This window comes from Myxocyprinus asiaticus, chromosome 33, assembly GCF_019703515.2.
Source record: "Myxocyprinus asiaticus isolate MX2 ecotype Aquarium Trade chromosome 33, UBuf_Myxa_2, whole genome shotgun sequence".
Classification (NCBI taxonomy): Eukaryota; Metazoa; Chordata; class Actinopteri; order Cypriniformes; family Catostomidae; genus Myxocyprinus; species Myxocyprinus asiaticus.
The window spans coordinates 28,055,995-28,081,792 of record NC_059376.1 but is presented as its reverse complement, the minus strand read 5'-3'; the positions used below and the strand labels follow the sequence as shown (position 1 = coordinate 28,081,792).

The window sequence follows — 25,798 nt, the reverse complement described above, 5'->3', positions numbered from 1 at the left end:
ATTCAGTACTGCAAGACATACCATACAACAGCAATGATAGTTCATGTTGCCAATAATCATAGGCAGTATGATGGTGGTGGGTGATTTCCAAAAATTGTATTTCTGTCATAATTTCCTTTACCTGAACGTTGCTCCAAACCTTTATTCCGTGTAACAACACAAAAGGTGAGTTTTATCCTGGGCCCTCTCCTCCCTATTACGATGGGATATATTACAGAGATTGGGTCTGTCAAGCTCCAAAGTAACAAAAAAACAAAATAAAAAACACAGCATTATAAAATTATTGTAAAAGTAGTTCATACGACTTGTGCACTATATCCCAGTTCTTTTAAAGCCATATGACTTTGCCATATGACATAAGGCTTTGCCTGAGGAACAGACCAAAAGTTAACTCAAAATGTCCAACTCTGTTGAAGTTCTGAAATGGACTGCAAAAGTTGTATGGACAACAAAAGTGGTGTGTCAAATATTTTGTAGGCTGTAGACACAATTGACACCTATAGCCAATGGTTCTTGTGTGTTTTGTGACCAAACCTTATTGCCGTTTATATTTTCGAATATTTTCAGTGGATAATAACCTACATTACGGTCTGTTTCTCATGCAATGCTAGTGCTTATCTTCAAAAGACTTGGAATATAGTGCCATATAGAGTCATATGGACTACTTTTATGACACTTTCATGGTGCTCTATTGTCATTTTGGAGCTTGACCTAGTCCCCATTCACTTTCATTGAAAAGGGTGGCCAGGATATTCTTTAAAAAAATCAGCTTTTGAGTTCCATGGAAGAAAGTCACACATGATGTTTTGAAAAAACATGAGGGTGAGTTTAAAAAGTTTCTACTTTTGACAGCAGTTTTATTTTTATTTTGTAAGATTCAGAAGAAGACACTGATAAAAAATTGATTGTTCTATTATTTCATCTCCTTTTGAAAACTTAAGTTTCATAAATGTAACATTCAAATTCATCCCTGTGTGAAAATTGGACACATACTGTCAGGGTTGGGAGGATTACTTTTGAAATGTATTCCACTACAGATTACAGAATACATGCTGTTTCTAAAACAAGATAAATCAAATTGATCTTGTTTTAAAGATTTTTAGATATTTTTACAGGAAAACAATACAAAAATTATTATCAAGAATATGAATTTTGCCCTAATATCAAAGGTCTTACTAGAAAAAACAAGAAATTATGATCCAATGTGAATTCTCTTGATAAAACAATATGATCGTGCCTGGTAACGTGCATGTAAAATGGCTTGAAATAGCATTTTAGCTTAGCATAAAGCTGATAATTTACACAAGGTTTATTTCTATTTCTTCTACTCCAAACTTACTTCACTGTCTGCTCGTATGAATGTAACACATCATAAGAAAGTGTTTCACCACTGTTCAAATGCATTTTGGATCGCATCATTTATATGTATAAATGTTTTCCATCTGAAAAGACTAAATATTAAATGAAACAAATGACAATAAAATGCAAAGTAATCTCTTCAGTAATCAAAATACATTTTGAATGTAACTGTATTCTAATTACCAGTTATTTAAATTGTAACTGTAGTGGAATACAGTTACTTATTTGTATTTTAAATACGTATTCCCGTTACATGTATTTCGTTAATCCCCAACCCTGCATACTGTACACCAGATATGCTTACCGTGCAGGACTTGCCTGTCTGCCTGCTTTAGCCGTTACAGTCAGGGACATCCAGAGCTGTACTCTAAACAAAAACTCTTATTGTTTCCCATAATGGCTTCTTTTAATGACATGCTAGATTGGCCCCTCAATTTCCATTTAGAATGGGGCCTTTATCAGTGCACAGCAGTAGTTCTGATAACTCACTTTACAAACCTCAGACAGGAGTTTATTTCTGTCTCCTGCCTACCCATTTCAAATGTTCAGTGAAAGTACTAATGGTTGTTATCTCGGGCTGATAGGATTCCGTTCAGTCTCACTCAGGTCTTATGCTTATTCTCTCTCTATCTCAGTTTCAGTTTTAAGGTGCTTTATTGGCTTGACAAATATTTGTATATTTCATTTGTATTGCCAAAGAGTTTGCATGCACATAAAACAACAAAACAACATACATAAATTTAGAGGGGAAAAAAATACTTTAAAGAATTTAAATATAAAGGTAAAAGGAGAATGAGAATAATAATGATAAAAAATACCTTTCCCCTTCCCCCACACCAACTATTTCTGTTAGCAGACAGCTAGCTGTGCTAGAGGCTAACATCATCATGAGTCCACAGGTACTCACATATGAAACCGCTGGCCCAGAATCCCATTCTGCTCCCCCTCTCATTTTGCTCACAGTGTGAAGTAGGTCACAGCTGTTACTGTGTGGTTCTCTTCACCTAGTGCAGAGCCCTCCTGTTCATTAGAAACTGTGGCAGATTACAGAGCTTTGTCTTCTTTATCTCCCTCTCCCTTACCCTCTTTAATATGACCAGAGTAATTAGTCTTTCCATAGTTTTTAGTTACTTAAGTCTCTGGCTCTCCATCCATGTGTTCAGATAACGAGGAATAAATGCTGTACCAACCGCCTTGATTAGACCAGTGATTTCAGCTGGTTTTGTTTCAGGCTCCAGATTTTATTTTGGCCATCAAGTGGCGACCCAGAACAGTTCCAAAATGGTTTGTCGTACAGAAGTAAATAAAATATCCTTAAAATCAAACATATGAACTGCATAGTACCAACAATATGCAAAACTCTTAACATGCATAAATAACATGGTATTTAAGGCCTTTGACATCAACAGCAAAATATACTGTTTGGGAAGCATTTTCGTCTCACTTTTTAAAGTCGGCAAGCCTCTTTTTTTTTTTTTTTTGCTGTCATAAATATGTACAATTAAAGGATAAGTTTCATTTTATTATTTGCGTTTAGCATTGTATTTTCCCTGCTGTCCATGACCCTATCAGAACAAACCTGTGACACTCAAGATGAGAACCACTGGATTACACTATCAATAAAAATTTCAAAAAGAATAGAATAGAATAGAACGCAGAATACTCCTACAAACCAAACTTAAACTTTCTACTTACTCCTTACACCATGTCCTAACTAGGTGTAAGGAATTTATCTGTCCACACTGAAATAAAAAATGCGACACAATCACAGCCAATCAGAACATATTTGATGTTTAATATAGAGTTATGTGAAGCGATACTTTGGAACAATGAGATTTCACTGTGAGTAAAGCTAACCAGCACAATGTGACAATAATAGAATCCAAGCAGCTAACAACATGTTCCAATACTTTACTGATACTTTACTTTGTACTTCATACTAAGATTTCACATTTTTTTATGCTGCTAAAATATCAGGAGAATCCAGAATGTCGGATAGAGAGATATTTAAAAAAAATAAAACATGAAAAAAATGTACAGCTTATTTTGTCACATGCATGAAAACATGAACATATTTTACAAATCTTTATGTCACATGCATCCAATAATGGCTCCAGTGTCACTCCAGTTGAACATACTTTTTAAAACACATTTGATAAATTTAGCTCTGAGACCTCTGAGACTAGTTGTTTGCTGTGTCATCTGCACATTTGACCCATCATTATGTGTCTAAACCTCTCATTTTAGGGAATGGGTACTCCAGTGAGGATGAGGAGGGTGGTGGCGAAGCGGAAGAGGAGGAGGAGGGGGGAGGAGGAGGAGGAGAGGGTGACGAATGTGATGAGGAAGAGAAGGATGAATGGGAGGAGAATGGGCAGCCGAAGATGAACCGTACAGAAACGCTCCAATCCACCACCAGCTCCACTGGAACGCAGAAAAAGAAGAGTCAGCATTTGAAGAAGCAGGTTCAGGGCTCAAACCAGGTCCAACGTGCCCCCAGAGCTCTTTTCTGCCTTAAACTGAACAACCCCATCCGCAGAGCTGCTCTCCACCTTGTGGAATGGAAGTATCCATTTACAACTCAGCCTATGACAGAAAACAATTGTTCTTATTAAAATTTGCCTTATCAATGAAATATGAGCTGAACGAATTTCTGTGTTCTTTAAGGAATATTCTGGGTTCCATACAAGTTAAGTTCATTCAACAGCATTTGTGACATAATGTTGATTACCACAAAATTAATTTTGACTTGCCCCTTCTTTTCTTTAAAAAAAGCGAAAATCTGAGTTATAATGAGGCACTTAAAATAGAAGTGAATGGGGGCCAATTTCTGAACGTTAAAATATTCACTTTTTCAAAAGTATAGCCACAAGACATAAACAATATATGTGTAAACATGATTTTAGAGTGATAAAATCACTTATTAACCTTTTCTGTGTAAAGTTATAGCCAATTTTACAACTTCGTTTCCATGACGATGTAACATCAACAAATCCTAAAATACTAAAATGACTGTAAAACTGTAAATTTAAACAACTTTACAGCTCAAATAATACACACGTTTTAACAGAAGAATCAATATAAATGCTTTAAAAAAATTATAAGATTTTCTGCCTTTAAACCCTCCAAAAAGTGACACCATTCACTTCCATTGTAAGTGCCTTACAAGAACCTTGATTTTTTGCTTTTTTTAAAGAAAAGGAGGGACAAGTCAAAATACATTTTTGTGGTAATCAACATTATGCCACAAATGCTGTCGATTGAACTTAACTTGTATTGAACCTGGAATATTCCTTTAAAAACATCGCATTCACTGCAATGTGAAGAACAAGTTTTACAGATGATTTTCACAGAAAATCTTTCTGCTAGTGTTTCATGAATAAGACACCAATAAATGTAAAAAAATATATTAACATTATAAATTGTGAATACATATGTATAAGCTTTATTTATTGGAATTTATATTGAAAGCAAACTATAAATAATACAGTTCAGTTTAGAGTGATAAAACAAAATGACCAAAATCCACGATGGCTGAAATATTTACCCTTAATTGTGGTGAAAATGAGTAAAATCAAATCTCTTTCATGGACTCCTTACTCACTTTATAATGACTAGTTAACCTAATGACACTAAAATAGGTTAGAGTTGTAAAATAGCATTTTACCTTAACATCTGACTCCAGACCATTTGATATCTTCATTCTTTTGGCCATCTTCGCTAATTGTGTTGCTTTAGGGGTCTCCAAGCCTTTTCCTGAAGATGACTCAAACGCCACCAACCATGACCTAGTAAGTATTGCTTTCCCTCGAGAGAGTGTAAACTTGGGGTGGACTATATTTCAGTTCAGCTCCAAGAATGAAGATTGAGGTTGAAGAGATTACAGAGCATTCATGGACAGCTACTGCATTTGTGTTTTGCATTTAACTCTAAATTAATTTTCAGTTCCTTTAGTAGTATTTTGGCTATCTTGTGGGTCTCTCCTTGTAGCATCCATCAGTTTGAATTGGATATATTGTATTGGCTCTGGACATCTAAAATCAGGTTTGTATTGTAAAGTTCTATATTGAAGCATAAGAGTGTGCAACAGCATCAAGAGAGAGAGAGAGATGAGTCAGAGGGACAGGGAAAGGGGTTTCCCTTCCCAGTTGTTGTTTCATAATCAAATATACTGGGATGGTGCCCAGAACAGAGCGATAACCGAATTCAGGCTGAGCCATTTGAGAGGTGTGTAATAGATCTCAGGTGCAGCCAGAATCATGTATGTGTCTGTGTTTATGCAATGTTAATAATATTCAATGGCTTGCTGCTTCTGGTCTTTTTCTGGTCTCAGTCTGGTGTGCCTCTTGATGCTGTAGATCACTAGTTAAGGTGCCCATTTTCTGTTTTCTGTTGTCCTGAATTTGAGCTTTGCTTCCCCTCTCAACAAAACTAATAAAAAAAACTCATTATTGTTGCCTCTTAGAAATGTATCATCTCACAGTAATTTATATCCAAATTAAAGACAAATGTCTTGGAATAGTTCTAACCAAAATGAAAATTCTGTCATCATTTACTCATCCTCATTTCAAACCTGTTTGATTTTCTTTCTTTCTTCTCTGGTAGTTATTTGGCAGAATGTACTGACTGGTCTATGCCATACAACAAAAGTGAATGGAGACTGAGGCTGTTGTGCTACAAAAATGACAAAGATTTTCAGGGAATATCAACTTTTGGTCTGTCCCGTGCAAAAATATTTTGTATGGCTTCAGAATACTTGCAATAAAGCACGAGCCGTATGGACTGCTTTTATGGTAATCAGCCCCAGAAAATAACAGCTTAGACTTTCTGCTAAATATATTTTTATGTTGTTGTTTTCCACAGAGAAAAAACTAAATTATATAGGTTTGGAACCACAATAGGGTGAGTAAATGATGGCAGAATTATAATTTGTTGGTATTACAGCACTGAAAGCCACAAAATTACCATAACTCAGAACTCACTGGGTGGGTTGTTTTGCTGTGGTGTTGTTGCTGAAAAGGGAAGTCTGTTCTGTTTAATTTGTTTTCAATCTGACTGTTGTATAATCTTGCACAACCATGGTTCCTAAATGGGGTTAATGTTTTTCAGCCCCATGCATGTTGGTGTAATTTTGAAAAACAATTCAAATAGCTGTGGTGGTCCATGGGGGAATTTTCTGAGGAGGCTGGTGTGTAAATTGATGTTGATCAAACCTAGAATCTAGACTCCTTAGAGTAGTTATAACAAAAAATATTATACTTTGGTTTATCATCACATTTTTGCCAATAATTACACTCCTATAGCTACACAGATAATATCTCCCTAATATTTTTAAATTGACTTAATAATTGGCTTGATAATTGACAACATGTTTATCTTTCCGATATCCAACACTGTCAATGTAGGAAATTAATAGAACATATCACAGAGTGCCATATACAGACTATGACCAACACAACCATTTGTAAATGAATGCGGGGCCCCATTCTGTCTAACATCTTACCTATTTGTAGATCCTCCAAACTCCATCCTCCAAATCGCAAACTTATAAATGCAATACAAACTTCCACTTGCTTTAAGGTCCTTCAATAATCTGGATTCCATTAATATTTTGGCCAAAGTCTCTCTTCACTTGTTGTGTTTCTTAAGTATGTTTTCAGCCTTTTAAGGCAAGAAAATTACCTCTCAGCAGAAACACTTGTGACTGGGATGGTAAGCATCATCTGTAAGAGCTTGCAAACTTCAGATAAAGTATTGCAGAGGTCATCCCTCACCAGCAGTTGCAGAAGTTCCTTGGGTGCTTTTATAGAGGGTAGGGTCTGCGTACACAACTTGCAGCTCATTCTTTAGCCTTGACTCGTCAAAAAACTGATACATTTTAATCAAAGCCTTGATCTCAACATAAACCTTTTTGGCTGTGGAAATTCTGTAAAGTGTGTATGATCAAGAATATAAAAGAAACTGAGTTTCTTCATGTTTCTTCAGTGTCACTGTCCTCGTTCCTGTTAAATCCTTGCTCAAAATCATCCCAACTATGTCGGAATCTCTTGCGTTTGTTGTCTCCATATCCTGAAGAATCCACATTACTTTTGGTAAAAGACCAGAAATTTTGTCTCAGTTCTTAAGGCTCTCAGAGAATTCAGGGTGGCCTCAATTCAGTCAAATGACCATCTCAGGTCTAGGGATTTTGACTAAAGAACCTAAAACCTAAGCTTAATATCATGTAGGCTGCATTTTAGACAAATGATTTGCGCAACTGAGTCATTGTCCCAGCCAGGTTAGCTTATAATTCTGTTAAATGCAATTTCCAGTGACCTCCAGCCCTCGCGAATTGCATTAATGGTTCAGCTCTTGAAATTCCACCTTGTGGCTGAGTTTCCAGGCACTGTAACGAATTCATCAACATCGGCGTGCAAGGCCGTTCGTTTTGCAGAGCAAGGTGAAAAGTTATGGAAACTTTCTAAAGTAGCAAAAAATAGTTTTGCATCCTGGATATCCCTAGTTCCTTGTGATAAAACCAGATTTAGTTTGTGGGCATAACAGTGAATGAACATGGGGGCACTGGGACTTCACATGAGAACAAACACCACTGTGCTGTCCACTCATACATCTCGCCCCGTTGTAAGTCTGGCATATTAATTTGCTATTCGGACTGTACTGTTGTATGGCCCTCTAACTACGGCAGTAATGGATTCTGCAGTCCTATCCAATCTCACATAAAAAATCCAATAAATCGCTTGCACATTTATCCTTGTCCATTAACATACCTTTAGTATGATGGTTAACTGACACTTACAAGAAATGTCAGTGGTGACATCAACCTGAACAGCGAGGAAAGGAGCAGCATTCAACTCGGTGTCTACTTCATTTTGGATTGACTTCGATACCTCGGAACACAGTTGCACTGCAAAAATGTCTGCCAGAGCATTGTCAATTTCTGCCAACAAATTAAAAAGTTCTGAAAAATTTCCCTTGTTGGAACTGTCAGAATCATTATTTCCTTGAAAACAGAGCTTCTGTGTTCCAAGATAGATACTGTATCAGTATCCATCAATTTTCTCAAGATGTCACAGTTTTTGTTACTTGGTCATTATGACGTTTCACCGACAATGAAGCATCTTTACTGAGGGCCTTGTCAATTCTGACTATACCAAAGAGTTTCAGCTTTATTGTAGATGATATATGACATTTTGATTTGTCAAGTCTTTCTATCCCTCTCGATAGGTTTTTAAGGTCGTTGACTCCATCTTTCACCCATGGGATACCCAAGTCCCATTCAAACATTAGACAAGGCCAGCAAAAAAAAAAAAAAAAAAGCAGAATCCATCTGAGCCTATTGGTTAGTCATTTCATTCATATGTTGGCTGTCAGTTCAGTTTGGCACTTGTATAGATGTCATAAGTTAAATCCCTAAGCATGTACCCTCTAAAATCATGTTATTTAGAATGTACATTTATATTGTGCCTCTGAAAATACACACAAACAAAGAAGCAAACACATACAAACTGCTAAAAAATTGGTGTTGCTAAAAGTGGTGTTGGCCCCTAAAGGAATAGCTCATCCAAAAATGAAAATTCTGTCATTATTTACCCACCCTCATGATATCCCAGGTGTGTATGACTTTCTTTCTTCACCTGAACACATTTGAAGAAAAACAGAAAAATATCTTAGCTCAGTAGTGAATGGAGATTTCTCTTTTGAAGCTCCAAAAATCACAGACAGTCAACATAAACGTCATCGATACGACTCCAGTGGTTAAATTATTGTCTTCTAAAGCAAAACGATTACGATCAAATGATTTTGGTGTGGAAAAAGACCAATATTGAAGTACTTTTCAACTATAATCCAGCGCTTCACGAGAGGGTAGAGTCCAAGCGGACTCTTGTGTGACGTATTCGCATTGCCATGATACAGAGGTAATCTCACGTTCTCCACTCGGTTGAGACATCCAGGATAAGCACACAAATGCACCATTGGGAGTAAAGAAACAGATAATACAGATCTAAACCAAAACCAACCAAGCTACTGTACAGCGTTCCTCCTCCTCTCTTGTAAACAGCGCTGCTATTTAAAATGAAAATTTATTAAAAAAGTTCATTCATTTTCTGCACCAAAAGCAGTCATGTCACTTTAGAAGGCATTAATTTAACAGCTGGTATTGTATGGATGACGTTTATGCTGACTGTCAGTGATTTTTGGAGTTTCAAAAGAGAAATCTCCATTCACTTGCATTTTAAAGACCTACTGAGCTAAGATATTTTTCTATTTTTCTTCAAATGTGTTCTGGTGAAGAAAGAAAGTCATACATACCTGGGATATGATGAGGGTGAGTAAATAATGAGAGAATTCTCATTTTTGAGTGAACTATCCCTTTCAGCAAGAGGGTTTTGTAATGTGACTCATTGCAGCCAAAAGGCTATTATGAGTGCTACTGCTGACCCAATGTCAAATTTCTGGCTTTGTATTTTAAATATAGATTTTGAACATCAGGTAGCCATGTTGATGTGAACATCCCTCTTTTGCTGTTTGATGATGCGGTATTACTCTTTAATCCCGTTGTCCGGCCCTCACAAATACCCTTACCTCCTACAACCTCTGATTCCATTCGTTCCCTCACATGTGATTCGCTCAACAGCAATTCTTAATTGCTTACACCAGAATCCCTGCATTACAATTAGGGGTGGAAATCAGCAAGGACCTGGTAATGTGATAATATATCAATATCAGGGACACAATACAATAATATTGCAATCTATTTATATTTAGTGTATTGAAATTTGATATATTGCAATCTTTTACTTGTTTCCCATGTATCTTCATTGGACTTCAGTGCTTTGCACAACAAGTGCTGAACTTCCTGCTTGACTTCATCACAGAGGCATAAATGTTGAATAAAGCATGGGAACATCAGTGTCAGTCAAAAAAAACAATGTGAGGGAATACAGTAGTTTGGTTTCAACGTGTTTCTCATTACATGAAAGCAAAAAGTTTAGCTGTACAGAGGATCTATACAGACATTCTTTCAAGTTATAGACTTATTTTCTTAGCTTGTTCAAAGTATGCATATTGGTAAAATTGAAATACAATTATTGCCATTAGAATAGTAATATTGTATTGTAGGGTAAAATATCTTAATACTTTGAACTATAAAATACTTCCTCAAACTCTAGTTTTCCTTATGTCCACATGAACTCTAAGAAACAGTAAGCATCAGTCTACAAGTCATCTCAGCACCTATGTCTAAAACAACAGGGCTTTAATTTGCTTGAAGATGTTCCTTTTGAAAGTTTGTGGCAAGGCTGGATCAAGGAAACGAGATTACGGTTTTCTCTGCAGCTGCAGTGAGGCATGCAACTATGTGAGGCTGCATGAGCTCGTGCACGCCACAGTTTTACCTCAGCATGCAAAGGTCACTGAGTAGCAAGAGAAATCTTAAACGAAAGAGAGGTGCCCCTAGCTATTGGTTCTCAGTGGGGGTCGCACAGAATTCAACACCTTTCATTTAAACAGGCTCTAGTCCAGAAATTCTTCCTTCGCATCTCAGTTTGCACACTAGTGCTTTCATAGCGCTATGGATCCGTCCATGTGATCTTGGAATTTGTCCCGCTGTCATTTTGAGTGTATGAGCATGTGTGACAGTGGCCCATTTCTACTCAAATTCCCAGTTGAAATCAAGCAGGACGTGTTGTTAAGTTCTGTATAGTGGAAAGGATCTTCCCTAAGGCTTTTGAGAGAAAGACAGGACATGAGAGAGGAGACCAATCAAGTTGTATGTGATCAGGACCCTGGACACGACCCCCTCAGGCATTGCCTCCTGCCTATCCCATCAGAATGTCACTTTCTTTTTATTGAAGAAGAAGAATTTACTTACAAACAAAAGAGAAACTCTGCACAACTGAGCAGAATGTGCTGCCCAAAAGAAGGATCTACTGTATGGAAGAATAATTGAAGACAGAATGTAGAATATTTTACCCATAAATGAAAAAAAAAAAAAAAAAAGAAATTGTCATCATTTACTTACTCCCATGTTGTCCCAACACTGGATAACTTCCTTTCTTCTGTGAAACACAAAAGGAGGTCTTAGGCTTAATGTCAGAGGCTCTGTTTTCTGTATAAGGAATTGGATGGTGATTTATACTGCCAAGCTCTAAAAAAGGACAAGAAAGCACCATAAATAAATCATCAAAGATCTCCACATGACTTGTGCACTTTATTCCAAGTCTACTGAAGCTAGACAGTAGTTTTGTTGGATGAAGTAAACAAAATTTAAATCCTTTTCACTGATAGTCTTCCCCTCTGCCATTTACTGGAGCTCAAAAATCTAATTTGCATTTTTTTCAAACTTGCCATGTCAGACCTGTTTCGATTTGAAATTGAGAGCTTCATCTTAAAGTTTGATCTGTTCCCAACATAAAGACTCGGAACATAGTGCACAAGTCATATGAACTACTTTTATTACTTTTTTGATGCTTTATTGATGTTTATGGAGATAGTATAAATTGTTTGGAGAGAGTTAAATCATCTGATGGAAAACAAAAACTCAGATATTTTGCCTTACATCAAGGTTGTATTTCATGGAAGAAAGAAAATGTGGTCGGAAAGATATTAGTGTTCATAGAGAATGAAAAAAAAAATAATTTCTTTTTTTTTTTTATTATTTCCTTAAAGAAACATCACAGCCAAGAACATCACTTGTTCTGTTTATTCATACACAAAATAGTTCTAATAATCATCTGCTGGATTACATACAGAACTAGATTTGTATTTCCAGAAGAAAATACCACTACTTGCAAAGCAGTAAGATAAAAAGTTTAGTAAAGTTTAAGTTCTGTGTAAATGAAATGCAGAATTAGAGTCATTGGTGTAGACGTTAGTTAGAGCAGATGCCATATTTGATTTACAGGAATGAAAACAAGGGTGGTTGGGATTGACAAACAGCCTGTTCAATAGGTTGTATGGCCCAATCTAAGGCCTTATCCACACTAATATGTTTACACTGATGCATTGATTTTTCTATGCTTCCATCACTCATCGAGACTGGAACGACGTTTCCAACCGTAAAAAAAAAAAAAAAAAAAAAAAAATGATTAATGTGGTCTTGATATACATTTTCCAGTTATTTGTCGAACATTTTGGGGAAAGACATATGTGACATGCTCCATCAAAATGAGTCGTAGGTCGCAATGGTTCGCAATTTGAAATTTGGTCAAAAACTTGATTTTTGACTGTTTTGGGTTTTCTATTGTTTTTGATAAAACAAAGTCTTAGCTTTCAAATTATGTCAATGTTATCATGAAATTCAAACGATAAATGTTGTATTTTTGTTTTTAAATGTGGTGTCAGATCACTTCAGCTGCTGTCAATTTAAATGGAAGCGCTGCATATAGTGTTTCTCCTCTTATCAGCGCTCCTCATTCATGTCCATAGTTAGTTAGCATGAAAAATTAACTCTACAGAAGACAATAATACAGCTAAAATTTTAAATACCATCACTGTCAGAGATGCAACAAAAGTTTCAGAGTGGATACAACTCAGTTCAGACTATTTTAGCCTGTGGAAGTGAAATCTCCGCATGGATGCGCAATCTTCTCTTGGATGCGCAAACTCCATCTATAGCTCCAAGATGTGTGTATGTGTTGGTGCATGCCTAAGTGTAAAAACATGGACATGTTCTAAGCACACTTTGTGAGGCTGCGTTGATGTTATATAGATATACTGTATTATACAGTTACACATTATTACAGCAATATGTACATGTGCACTGAACATGCAAGAGCAGTGTCCCTGCATTATTATTATTTTTTACTTAAACTAGTGTTGTCACGGTACTGAAATTTCAGTAGTCGGTACCAATACCAGTGAAATTTCACAGTTCACGATACTAATTTTCGATACCAGAGCAAAACTATGCTAATATGATAATGTGCTACTGAACACACCAGTTTAGTTATTTTTAATAATTTAATTATTATTATTTTCCAGAACAACATGTTTTAAAGTTTAATTTAATTTCATAATCAAAATGGTGTCTAATCAATTAATTCTTAAAAACACTTAAAATAAGTGAAAATGGAACTTTTCAACATTTCATTCCATTTTTTTGGAATGGCAGTCTTGCTTGTGATATATTGCTTAATTCTTCTTCTTCTTCTTCTTCTTCTTCTTCTTATTCTTCTTCTTCTTCTTATTATTATTATTATTACAGTGGATATTACATTTTACTATACAGTTGTTATATATTTCTGTCACAATTTCTTCAATTTCAAGCATCTATCTTTCATTTTGAATTGCGCTTTTATTATGACGTGTGTTTCTTTTTTTTTTGCCGGAAGCTTCACTTTACCGGATAAACAGTTTGCGACATGGCTCAGGCTGCGTTCCACTTCACTTTTAACATCCACTCGCTAACTTCCCTAAGCACTTCCCCTCGGGGGAATCCATTTTGGAAGTCCGTTCCACTTCATTAAGTGAGCAAGGGAAGTTTCTGTTGACAGACCCTCAACCCCTCGATTTTGATTGAGGGAGTGAGCCTGCTCTAATGTACGCTTCAGGCAGCTCCATATCCCACAATGCAACTAGGTTGTGATGTGACAACAGATTGCATTTCATAAACACCACCCCCACACAACTCTAATGTATGATGGAAGTGAAGTTAGGTCAATTAAGCAGTTTAGAAAAGCTATATTGAGATTTAACAGCATAATACTTGTAGCTATCTTAAACTGTTTATCACACAGTTATAGCCTATGTGTTAATTGTTATTTTAACATTTTAGTTTGTGTAAATCTTGATTAATCCTTTCTAACAATTCAACATATGAGATTTATACATAAGCCTCTGAAATCAATCTCTGAAAACATTGTTTTCTCAGGTGCAAAAATCATTAAATAATTCCACAAATTGACATCCTTCAACATGCTCCAAGTGATCAAGGGTTAAGGGTGTTCCAGTTAAACCCATTGCACGTCTTCCGCCAGTAGTGGACACTCACGCAACGTAAGCAGTGACATACATCCAAGTCCATGAGACGGAGTGAAGTTTGTGAGGGAAGGAGATAAAAATTTGAAATGGAATGCAGCCAGTGTGATCATTGAAGACTTTCCTGAAGTCACGTCTGAAATCTCATCTCTTTACCGTGGCCTTTGACAAATTAAATGTAGAACACGGTTTTGGAGTGTTTGGATTTTAGATTACTGGTGTTTGTGTATGTGGTAATTTTGAAATGTTATGTTTGAACTTTTATTACTGTGAAGCACTTTGGTCAACTCTGTTGTTTTAAATGCTATATAAATAAAGTTTGAGTTGAGATTAAAGCACAAATGCTGTGATTTAATTATATAAATATGTAGTTTACATAGTATGCTGCATGGTTCATAGTGGATGAGTGCTCTGCTCTGTCATCTGATACAACGCAAATGATCCTCAATGTCTGTTGCCTTTCCAGTGTTTGAGTGGTCGGATTTATACATTCTAAGTATAAGATAAGATTGCAGCCATTGTTGGTTTAATAAATCAGACTAGGACATTTTAATTTGATACATTTTCCATTTCAGTGTAAAAGGAGTAACAGAGCACGCGTTCAAAATAAGTATGAGCATTTTAAAGCTGTCATGTGTCAGTCATACTGCGCGCTGTTACCAGATTGAGTCAGTGCTAGGTACTACTGGTACTGCAGAAACAATGGTATCGTTACACCTTTTTTTATTTTAGTATCAACTTGGTACCGAAGTACCGGTACTTTTGACAACACTAACTTAAACTGTTATTTATGTCTTAGTAATGTATGCTTCCAATCTTCCAATTCTGTTGAATAATGTCTGAATAATGTTTGAACTCTTTAGAGGCTGTTTTCTCAAAAATAAAATTTTAATGACAGCCATCTTTTAATTATAATTTTTTGGCAACCAGTCTGGAATAAAAACATAAAAATTATATCATTAGAAAGCTGAGACATTTCTTTTTAATATAGTGCATACATCTCAAAATGTGATTCTGAGTCAATGTAACTCAAAATGATGGCGCAGGTCACGTATTTCGTGTTGCAATTGCTGTACAATCTACAAAAAAGGTACACAAGAGAGCTTTAACCAGTGTACACAATAGTGCTTCTAAACCTCACAGTTTTCATTCGTGTAAAATAAAAAATGGCGTCTGCCCTGACGAAGGTCCATAGTGACTTCCTCCTGTGTTCTCCTCCTGAGATTTAAAAATTAAACACAATATTTATTAGTGTATTTAAATGTATGCATCTGGCAGATGTTTTTATCCAAAGTACTGTGCATTTAGGGTTAACAGTGCATTCATCAATATGTGTGTTCCTTTGGAAATATAACTCTTGACTTTGCCATAGCTAGTGCCAGTTAAGAGACAGGAACACTCATATGGTATATATTAAATTTATACAATGAAAGACTACAAAAGGCATTTCTGCTCTAAAATATTTGCATTAAATTTGTTAAAACTGAGAAAACTAATGCATAATTTGAATGAATCATGGCATTGTTTTGAGTTTAATATTCAGATGGGCTTACAGTGCAAACCTGGTTAAATCCAAATTTACTGCTTCCTGCTGTTGGGCTTGTTTGGAGGATAACAAGAAAACAAAATGATTTGAAAGAGAAAGAGAGAGGTAGGGTTATATAGAGAAAGAAAAAGTGGTGGTCAGGGGAAATTGTAGCTGCCTGTTTGTTTGGCTGCTCTAAATGCTCTTGGTCCTGATAAGCAGCTTACTCTTCCTCCCCTGTCTCTCATCACCCTCCCCCATTTACCCCATCTATCTCTCACTTTCCTTCTTCTATCATGCTCTCCATCTTTGTTCAAATGCATAAAACCACATCCTGGAGTCCAGGTGCAAAGGAGGATGCATGTATTTAATGAGTATGTGTGTTTGTTTTCAGTCTGTCCTGTCATAGAGCCAGTTGGTCTTTCCCTCTGCCATATTATTTGCTGTATTTTACAGTTCATCATCTTGGTTTCAGTTATCTTTGGTTCATTACTTCAAGACATTCAGCACTCTGTGCATTTATGTCTAATTACATCAGTCATTCAGTTACAAAGTGATTCAGTAGATATGTATTGAATGTCGCTATGGTTTATAGGGAGGTAATGAGCAAGGTTGGAAACAATTCAGAACGATTCAATTAAAAAAGTAAGCCAAAACAACTGGTTTACTTAAGTTATTGTTTTAAATTCGTCTAATGAGTCACTCACTCTCTGAATTGGTCAGAGCAGTTATTCATTGAACCATAACTCATTACTTTTTTTGTGTCCAACCTGAGATTTGTGACTGTGTTTGTTTAGGTTTTGTTTTTCAGTATATTATTATATACAAATTAGTATAGGGGGGAATCCTTCATCAAAAGTACTAAAAGAATCGTTAATGGAATTATTAAAGGTGCATTTAGTAATTTTCAAATTTGTTGTTTTGGACTTATACTGACACTTAGTGGTGTGGATGTAGCATCATTCAAACACATTAAATTTCAGTTACTGATGACATTGTAGAAATTCACTATTCACAGTCAGTCATGATTACTTTAATCCATGAGTGAAAGTGTCCAATAACAGTGTGGTTACTGAGATTAAGCATGTGATATTCAGCTGGTCTTGTGATCCCAACATGGCAGCCCCCATGAGGGGACCCTCTCCATGTAGAATAAAAAACCTTTTATAAGGGTACTGATATGACTGGATTATTCATTTCATGTGAATGGTTATTTTTTCTTTTTACATATGTTTCCAAAAAATTATTTATTTCTTCAGGAGTAAATTTTTTTAAATGAGGAAAAAATTACTGAGTGCACCTTTAATGGACATAAAACGTTAAGCAGAATTGGAATTTGAACCAGAATCTTTATATTCCGTATGATTCTTAACACTAGAAATGAGCAATTGAGAGCTTCAGAAATTCTTTCTTTTCTGTTCCTCTCATTGGGCAAAATCCTTTTGCACACTTCAGACAGAAACAGACGGTCTTGAAAATGGAAGATAATGCTGTATGCCACTTTACATTAAATCAAATATTGCAGTGTGTGTCTGGTTATTATTACCCATATGTCCATCCACCTCACAGTCACAGTCTTTGAATTTACGTAGATGGTGTTGGGTTGTTTGAGGTTTGGTGTGCTGTTACTTTGTATATGTTTGTTTATATGGAGGGAGTATGTGTGTGTGTGTGTGTGCACAAGTGTGTGCACAAGTGTGTGCCGCCACAGTGCACAGGCTGCTGTTGTACACCAGTAATGGAGAGAGAGAGAGAGGATGACAGATTAGTAATCCTTTGAAACGCACACAAATTCCCCATTTTAAAGTCCAGCGGTCCAGCTCATGACTGGCTGGCATGCTCCCTCTGCTTCTCTCTTTCATTTTGTCTCTCTCACTCGTTATTTGGTGATGTGGACGGGTCATGGGGTTATACCAGCACCCCCACTTACATGCACCCATAAACATGACAACACACACTAGCCTCTGCACACATATGTATGGTATAAAGGCTTTTGCATACATATTAGCTCAAATATGCACATTTCTCTCTATATATTTTTTGACAACATTTTAAAAATGATTCAGTCCTAGTTGGGTGAAACAGACATTCACACAATGACACAAACAACTGCAGCATCATTGCAATAAAAAAAATAAAAAGAATTCTTGACTGCTTCAAGTGCCTCAGGAGATGTTGTAATGTTTGCATTCCATGGAGCACTTTTGAAATTAGTTGAAATGGGATGGACAGAGGAGTGTACTAATATATTCTTCCTTAACACCAATCCAACTGTGCATCTGTTCTGAAATATGTTTAGTTCACAAAAAACATCTTATTCTTTCAGAAATAGTCATTCTGAATATAATGTGTTTGCACATCCACTGTGTTTGCAATGTACTGATTCTTGTTTTGGACAAGGATCAGAACAATGTGTTTGTATGTACAGTATTTTTTATTTTGATATGAGTGTTTTGTGTCACTTTAGCAATACAGCGTGTTTCTTTGTGCATGTGTATAGTGTATTTATATTAGTGAAGCATGATGTATCGCTGACAATATCATTGTCAGACAATATTAGTATTTTTTTAATTCCCGGTATCGGTATGATTAGACTGGTACCAGAAGCAGGTACTCGTACATCTTTTTCCACAGCTTTTTTTTTTTTTTTATCATTGTTATGCATCCTTTGTGGTATTTTATGGCATATATATATACTGTATTTATAGCCAGTCATATATATATATATATATATATATATATATATATATATATATATATATATATATATATATATATATGGTATTTATATTGTATATGCCCGTATAATGTTTTGATGTCTGTTTTCTCTTGAAGCATGTAAAGTTTTATCATTAAAAACAAAAACAGCGAAACAGCATAGATTATTAATAGAGCACAATCCCATTCATTTTCTCCATAGGCAAATTTATTTTTAACAATAATTTTTCTATTATTTTTAATTTAATTACATCATCCGCAATGCTTCATAGGACTGTAGTTCATTCCCTCATGAAAGATGTCAAGTACACAGTCTTGTACCTTTGTCTTTTTGTCTGATTTACGAATACTTTGTTTGCCTCAAATCAAAGTTTGTAATGTCGTGATTCACCTTGGAGCTGGCTGGTTTGATTAATGGCTTAACTCAATTATGAAGGATTTTATTAAATTAATGAATGTGGAAAAAATGCCAAAATTTCAATATGTGTGCACGTATATGTGTGTGTTGATCCTGTCTCCTTCCACTCTGTGTCTTCAGGAACAGGTTGAATATGTGTTTCTGATTATCTTCACCATTGAAACATTTCTGAAGATCCTGGCATACGGCCTCGTCATGCACCCAAGTTCTTACATCCGCAACGGCTGGAACTTACTGGACTTTGTCATCGTTATTGTGGGGTATGGCATCATCCTTACCACTCTTCCATCAACACTCATTTATCAACCTTCTTTTATATTTAAAAATTAGTCATTGTAATCCTGAGTGAAATCACAGCCTTTTCTCCCATGATTCACATGCATATTAATTTTCGCAGTTGATTTTTATTCAGGTTGTGTAATGGCCAACAGCAGCTCTCTGATTCAGTTCTCCTGTCCTGCTGTTCTCGTTTCCCCTTTACTGTTTTTTTTCCCTCATTTCTCTCTTCCTCCACCTCTCTCTTTTGATCTCTCTCTCTGTAACTCTATCTCTTTTGGATTATCTGGACACATCAATCAGTCAGTCCTCTCTCTCTCTCTCTCTCTCTCTCTCACACACACACACACACACACACACACACACACACACATGTTGGTGCAGCTATCATTATGAGGACTCTCCATAGACATAATGATTTTTATACTGTACAAACTATAGATTCTATCCCCTAACCCTACCCCTAAACATAACCCTCACAAAAAACGTTCTGCATTTTTACATTTTCAAAAAAACATAGTTTAGTGTGTTTTTTTTAAGCAATTTGACTTATGGGGACATTAGAAATGTCAAAACAAAACAAAAAACATTTAAGGGTTAGTTCACCCCAAAATTTAAATGCTGACATTCATTTACTCACACTCATGTCCTTCCAAAGAGGACAAATTTTAAAGAATGTTGACCCTGCTCTTTATTTCCTTACAATGGAAGTAAAAGATGACTGAAGCTGTCAGTTCCTTACATTCTGCCTAACATTTCTGTTTGAATTCCATGGAGGAAAGAAAGTCATACATGTTTTTTTGAACAACATGAGGGTGAGTAAATAATGACAGAATATTCATTTTTGGTTGATCTGTGTCTTTACTGGAACCCTGCATGCACTATAGAGTGTACTTAAAGAGAGTCAATCCCCTGAGCTCTATCTGGCTTGCTAAAATGTAACTAAACAGCTCTTCTGGGGTCAGTAATGGCCAGTTGGACATTGTGGATGGTTAATTATCTAAAGGAAGATGATCATGCCAAGAATTTAGTGTCTTTTTGAGTATTGTATTGAGAGGAGCTTTTTTTTTATATTGCATTGAGAGGAGTATTGATTAGGGTTTCATTAAGCTCACAATCTGAACCGCTAATGTGAATCCATTCCAAATACAAAGTACTGCTCATTCTATCCTAAAAGTATTTCAGTGTGTTTGTGTACATGCGTGCGTGCATACGTGTGTACGTCCATGTGTGTGTGTGTGTGTGTATATTCATGCATGCAAACAAGAGTAAAAGCGACTGGGGTGAGTGGTATTAATATTATGGCCCAGCCAAGCCCATGTAATGAAGATCCTTACATGCAATCAATAAATATTCATAAAATCCTTTGATTGTACTGATGTAAACGCTTTTTTGAGAAATAAATATGTTCCCAAAGATTTTTTATTGCTCCTTCATAGTTCAGGAGGCTTAATGAAGTTTAAAAAGGACACAAATGAGATAATAATTGATAAACTGTAAGAGTACTGTATATAGCTACAAAATTAACTTCTGATTTGCGACTTGCACAGCTATCGTGGTAAATCTGCACAGTATGAGACATTGTTGACATCTGTTCAGAAACTCTAGACGAGACATTTTAGATCAGTGGGGTCCTTTTTTCGAGAAAAATCTGAGAAGCTGAAGACTTCCATTCAAACTCATAGCTGTCTAGAAGAAACAATTCAGACATTTAAGTGACTTTTTACAGCTTATTAATGCACCTAACACTAATTTACACAAATAGCATTGACACTGAATGTGGCGATGTCTTTAATACTTAATACGTAATTGCAAATGAACTCATAAACAGTTCCTATGCAATGTGACTGTTAAAAGTGATCATGATTGACTATTGCAAAAAAAGATGTAACTGTAAATAATGCATATTAATTTTCTGATCAATCGGTCAGTTACACAATTCATAGATTTATTCACCACAAATGTGTGTCTGTGTGTGTTTGTTTTGCAGGTTGTTCAGTGTGGTTCTAGAGACTGTTACTCACAAGTCAGGTGAAACAACTTCTCACATGCCGGGGAAGCCTGGAGGTCTGGACGTCAAAGCCCTCCGAGCTTTCAGAGTCTTACGACCCCTTAGACTGGTTTCAGGGGTGCCCAGTGAGTTTGTGTGTGTGTGGGTGCATTTGTATTAAACAAAAATAATAGTATTTCAAATGTGTTAGCCTGGAGAGCAATCAAAGTTTAAATTGTTTAAAGTCTGATTTGACTTGTTTTAATTTTCTGCAAACTATGAAGTATTAAAAGCCCATAAAAGGGTGTAATTCTACTAAAAGTACAATATTACCCAAAATGAATTCAGAGGTAACAGTCATGGCAATTTTTATGGAATAATATACTTGCGTGATGCACAAGTGTTTTGAAAAGTTACGACATTTGAGGAGCAATCAGTAGGAGTGTCATAGTGTGACTTCTCATTATATTTTAGGCTGTTCTCCGTCTTCACCAGAGGAGTTTGACTCATAACTGCAGCCAGAAGCTATGCTGTTTTACCATGATTTCAAACATCAGATCTTTTGCTCATACACTCCACAACTTTTTCCCCTCACTGTGACCCTCCCTGTTCTTGTTAATCAGTGTCCTAGATCATGGACTACCTTACCAACAGGCGCCTCAGGAAACTGTCATGTCTCATTTTCTTTTGTATAGAACAGGCTTCCAATATTAACCAGCTCATGCCCCTTGCTCGCATTTTCTGAAATTGTCTGCAATTGAAGAAAAAAAGTTTAGAAAAAAGGAGAAAAGATTTGGTGGGGATTTCATCATGCCAGTAAACCTCTGAAACAAGTTGACGTCTAGGTTGGGAGGGTGGAGGTGGTGCAATCCCACAAGCACCTGGATGTCCACTTGAACAGCAGGCACTCATTCCATGAAAGCCATCAATGGTGATACTTTCTGTGGTGGCTGAAATAATTTTAAACACTTGTAGTAAACTGTTAGGCTAATTATGCTGTACTTGTGTAGTGGCCAGCTTGTTTTTATATGCTGGGGTCTGTAGGGAGAGCCAAAACATTTTATGGTTTGATTTACAGCAAAGCAATAAAGTATGTTGCTTTATATATAATGCCATTTATTGTATTTGTACAATTCTGTGTTCAAAACCATTAGGCTTAAGTTCCTAGAGAGGTTCCTCCCAGTGGTGATTGCTGGGAAGACTATACTGGAAGCATGGCTTTCCTTAAAATGTCACAAGAAAATTGGCAATGACGAGGTTAATATATGTACAATTAATATATAACAATTTCATATCACATTTTGTTACTCTTCTTTAGTAACTTAATCCGTCTTTTTCTAAATTAATATGTCCAAACAAGTCTGTTCATAGAAATACACATGCAGATATTTGCCTACTTTGTTACAAAAACAGCTTTGGGCTTAGTTAATTATTTTAAGTTAGAAATTTCAACATTTAAGGAACAGTTTGAGCAGCTTCTGGGTGCAACATTGCAGATACCAAAATAGTCTGTGCCTCCCCACTTTTAATATGCACCAGCCGCCACTGGTTTCTCTGGTCTTTAGATGGCCCCTTTTCACCACTGAGCTTAAATGACATCAAAGAGTGCTGTCCGTGGTCCTGAAAAAGCAATTCAAAAAGCTACAACACAGCTCTGGCAATATAGCACATAAACAGATTAGTCTGGAAGACTATATCCATTCTGGATGTGTTGGAGGCAATGGCAGAAGACTTTATGCTAGCAAACTTGGACAATTCTGGCATCCTGACATATTTTCCACACTATATCATTGAACACCTCTAGCCAGTAGGTTATTCACCACAATAACATTAGAAGCACTGGTGGGGATCTTTCCTGCTTGCTGCCATTAGTGTACTACGGCATCTACCCCTCAAGTGCTTGCCTGCACATTAATCCTGGCAGCTTTCCCAGTGAGGCAAAATGACATTGGATGAGGACACATTCTCTCATTCATTTACCCATTAATATTAAGAGAAAATGCACTCAAATTTCTCACTGTGTGTATAATGCTATCATGTTCAGACTGGGATTATATGGAGGTATGATGATAGCTGGTGTTGAACAAATAATCAGTCAACTTTACAATTATGTGAACTCTACTAACATGCAAATATGATTAAAATACTGATAAAGAGTCAGTTTCATTTTATTTTTATTTATTTATTTGCATTACAGACCTATAATGAAGGCCAAAATGAAGTCCATGATTTCTCTCCTGTGTGTTTGCAGGCCTGCAGATTGTGTTAAACTCCATAATGAAGGCAATGGTTCCCCTTTTGCACATCTCTCTGCTTGTTCTCTTTGTCATCATTATCTACGCCATCATTGGACTGGAGCTTTTCATTGGACGAATGCATCGCACCTGCTATTTTATAGGCACAGGTGACTACACAGATATTTTATGCACACAAAATTTTTAAAGACATTAACATGCAAGTCTCTCTATCTGTCTATCACTTTCTCTTTTTTCAGATAATTATGCAGACGATGATCCACTTCCGTGTAATTATGTGGGTCACGGACGCCAATGCACCGTGAATGGCTCCGAGTGCAGGGGAAAGTGGGATGGGCCTAACGGCGGGATCACGAACTTTGATAACTTCTTCTTCGCCATGTTAACAGTGTTCCAGTGTATTACAATGGAGGGCTGGACTGATGTCCTGTACTGGGTAACTAAGCCGTCTTTTGCACGTTCAGCTTGTGAAACATACTGTCGTGGGGCACTTTTAGGGATGTGACTGTGTATAACACTGAAGGTGTTGTTTTTATGTGTGTGTCCATTTCTGTAGATGAATGATGCAATTGGTTTTGAGCTGCCGTGGGTTTACTTCGTCAGTCTGGTCATCTTTGGATCCTTCTTTGTTCTCAACCTTGTGTTGGGTGTGTTGAGTGGGTGAGTTTATAGGAGAGAGAACTAAGTGAGTGCTTGTGATATTAAGTATGCAGGTGTAACCAGTCCTGCTCGACCCGCTCTGAACGGGATATGAACCGGCATCTCCGGCATGGGAGGCGGGCTCGCTAACGAGGAGGCTAAAGACTACAGTCTCTAGTGCTCCTTTTAAGGCCAAGGGAGTGAGGTTTTACACATTCCGCACATCTATCACGTACCAGCTGGCTCCTGTTACACTCACCCCCCTAAACCTCACTCCCATCTGGGTCATGGCACCAATATAACTGGTCTTGCTCAACCCACTCCGAATGAGATCCGAACCAGCGTCTCTGGCATGGGAGGCGGGCGTGCTAACAAGGAGGCCAAAGGCTACAGCCTCTAGCGTCAGTCGCTAGTGTGCCTCTTGAGGCCAGGGGAGGGAGGTTTTACACATACCACGTAGCTATCACATACCAGCTGGCTCCCGTTACATAGGATCCAAAATCAACTTTTCGCCTCACCTGCAAATTGTGGGTGAATTGAAAAAATGTACTTTTTATTTATTTTTTGCATTATTTTTATTGTAAATATATTTCTGACCCTATGACAATTGAATTATTTAGCTAACAAGATCTCAAGGTATAATTACGCATGTCACAAAAATGTGAAGACACGTCATTATTTGTTCCTCATATTTTTGTTACGGTAGCTTAATGTGAGGAGTATTCCACATGTGTGGGCACATGAAAAAAAAAGCTTCCTAGATAACCTTATAATGATACATTTTCCAGTAAAATAAAAGTTGTTAGAAGATACACGATGAACATTGAAGTTGCGATGAACATTTTCTATAGTAGAAGGTTTATGTCTTTGATTTGAATCAATCAACTTACATCAGCAAGGGTTAAATTATCATTCTTAAAGTGCAATTTCAACCATTTATAATGTTGCAGTTTTTTTAAAAGTCCAGCCAACTGTTGAGTAATGTTTTATTTACTCGCCAAAGGCAGTTTTCACTATATTCGATATTTTTTATTATTTTTTTTTATTACTTATTTGAAATATTAAATATTAAAAATATTGAGGGGGTACATTACTTCTTGCTTGAATTGTTCTGATAGTAGGAAAATTCCTGTTTACTGTGATTAATTCCATAAATTTTTTTGATGCATGATTTTTTATATAATTAACTGAATAAATGTGTTAAATCAACAGCCATAATTTAACTAACATTTTATGCTTTACAAGTGTTAATTAAAAATGTTTGTTTGTATATGAATGGCTTTGTGTGTTTTTGTGTGTGAACATTTTGTGTTCCCCTTCTGTCACTCACTCGATGTTGTGTCGATGTAGTGACACTAGGGGTCGCCCATGAGAGCCCCGAACACCTCAGATCTTTGAGAAAAGACCAATGAGAATTGGCGAGTGGAATTTGCATGTCACTCCCCCGGACATACGGGTATAAAAGGAGCTGGCTCGCAACTACACATTCAGATTTTTTCTTCAGAGCTGAGTGGTTGTACTATCAGCGAGCTGAATGCTACTGCTGTTCCATTCACCTCTTAAGAAGCGTATGCTTTTGGATATACGGCGCATTTCCAGCGGCTTTCTGTCCTTCTGCACAACGAGTACAGATTTCGCCC

At 36.5% G+C, this 25,798-nt stretch overlaps 1 protein-coding gene across 1 annotated transcript in view; it reads left to right on the top strand.

Moving 5' to 3' along the window:
* LOC127424230 (voltage-dependent L-type calcium channel subunit alpha-1D-like) overlaps positions 1-25,798 on the top strand; it is a 64,817-nt gene that overhangs the window by 1,671 nt on the left and 37,348 nt on the right. Inside the window, exons 2-8 of the mRNA XM_051669223.1 lie at positions 3,607-3,925; positions 5,045-5,150; positions 19,119-19,258; positions 21,265-21,410; positions 23,516-23,668; positions 23,759-23,955; positions 24,076-24,179. Coding sequence (XP_051525183.1) covers positions 3,607-3,925; positions 5,045-5,150; positions 19,119-19,258; positions 21,265-21,410; positions 23,516-23,668; positions 23,759-23,955; positions 24,076-24,179 — 1,165 coding nt within the window. The remainder of the gene's footprint in view (positions 1-3,606; positions 3,926-5,044; positions 5,151-19,118; positions 19,259-21,264; positions 21,411-23,515; positions 23,669-23,758; positions 23,956-24,075; positions 24,180-25,798) is intronic.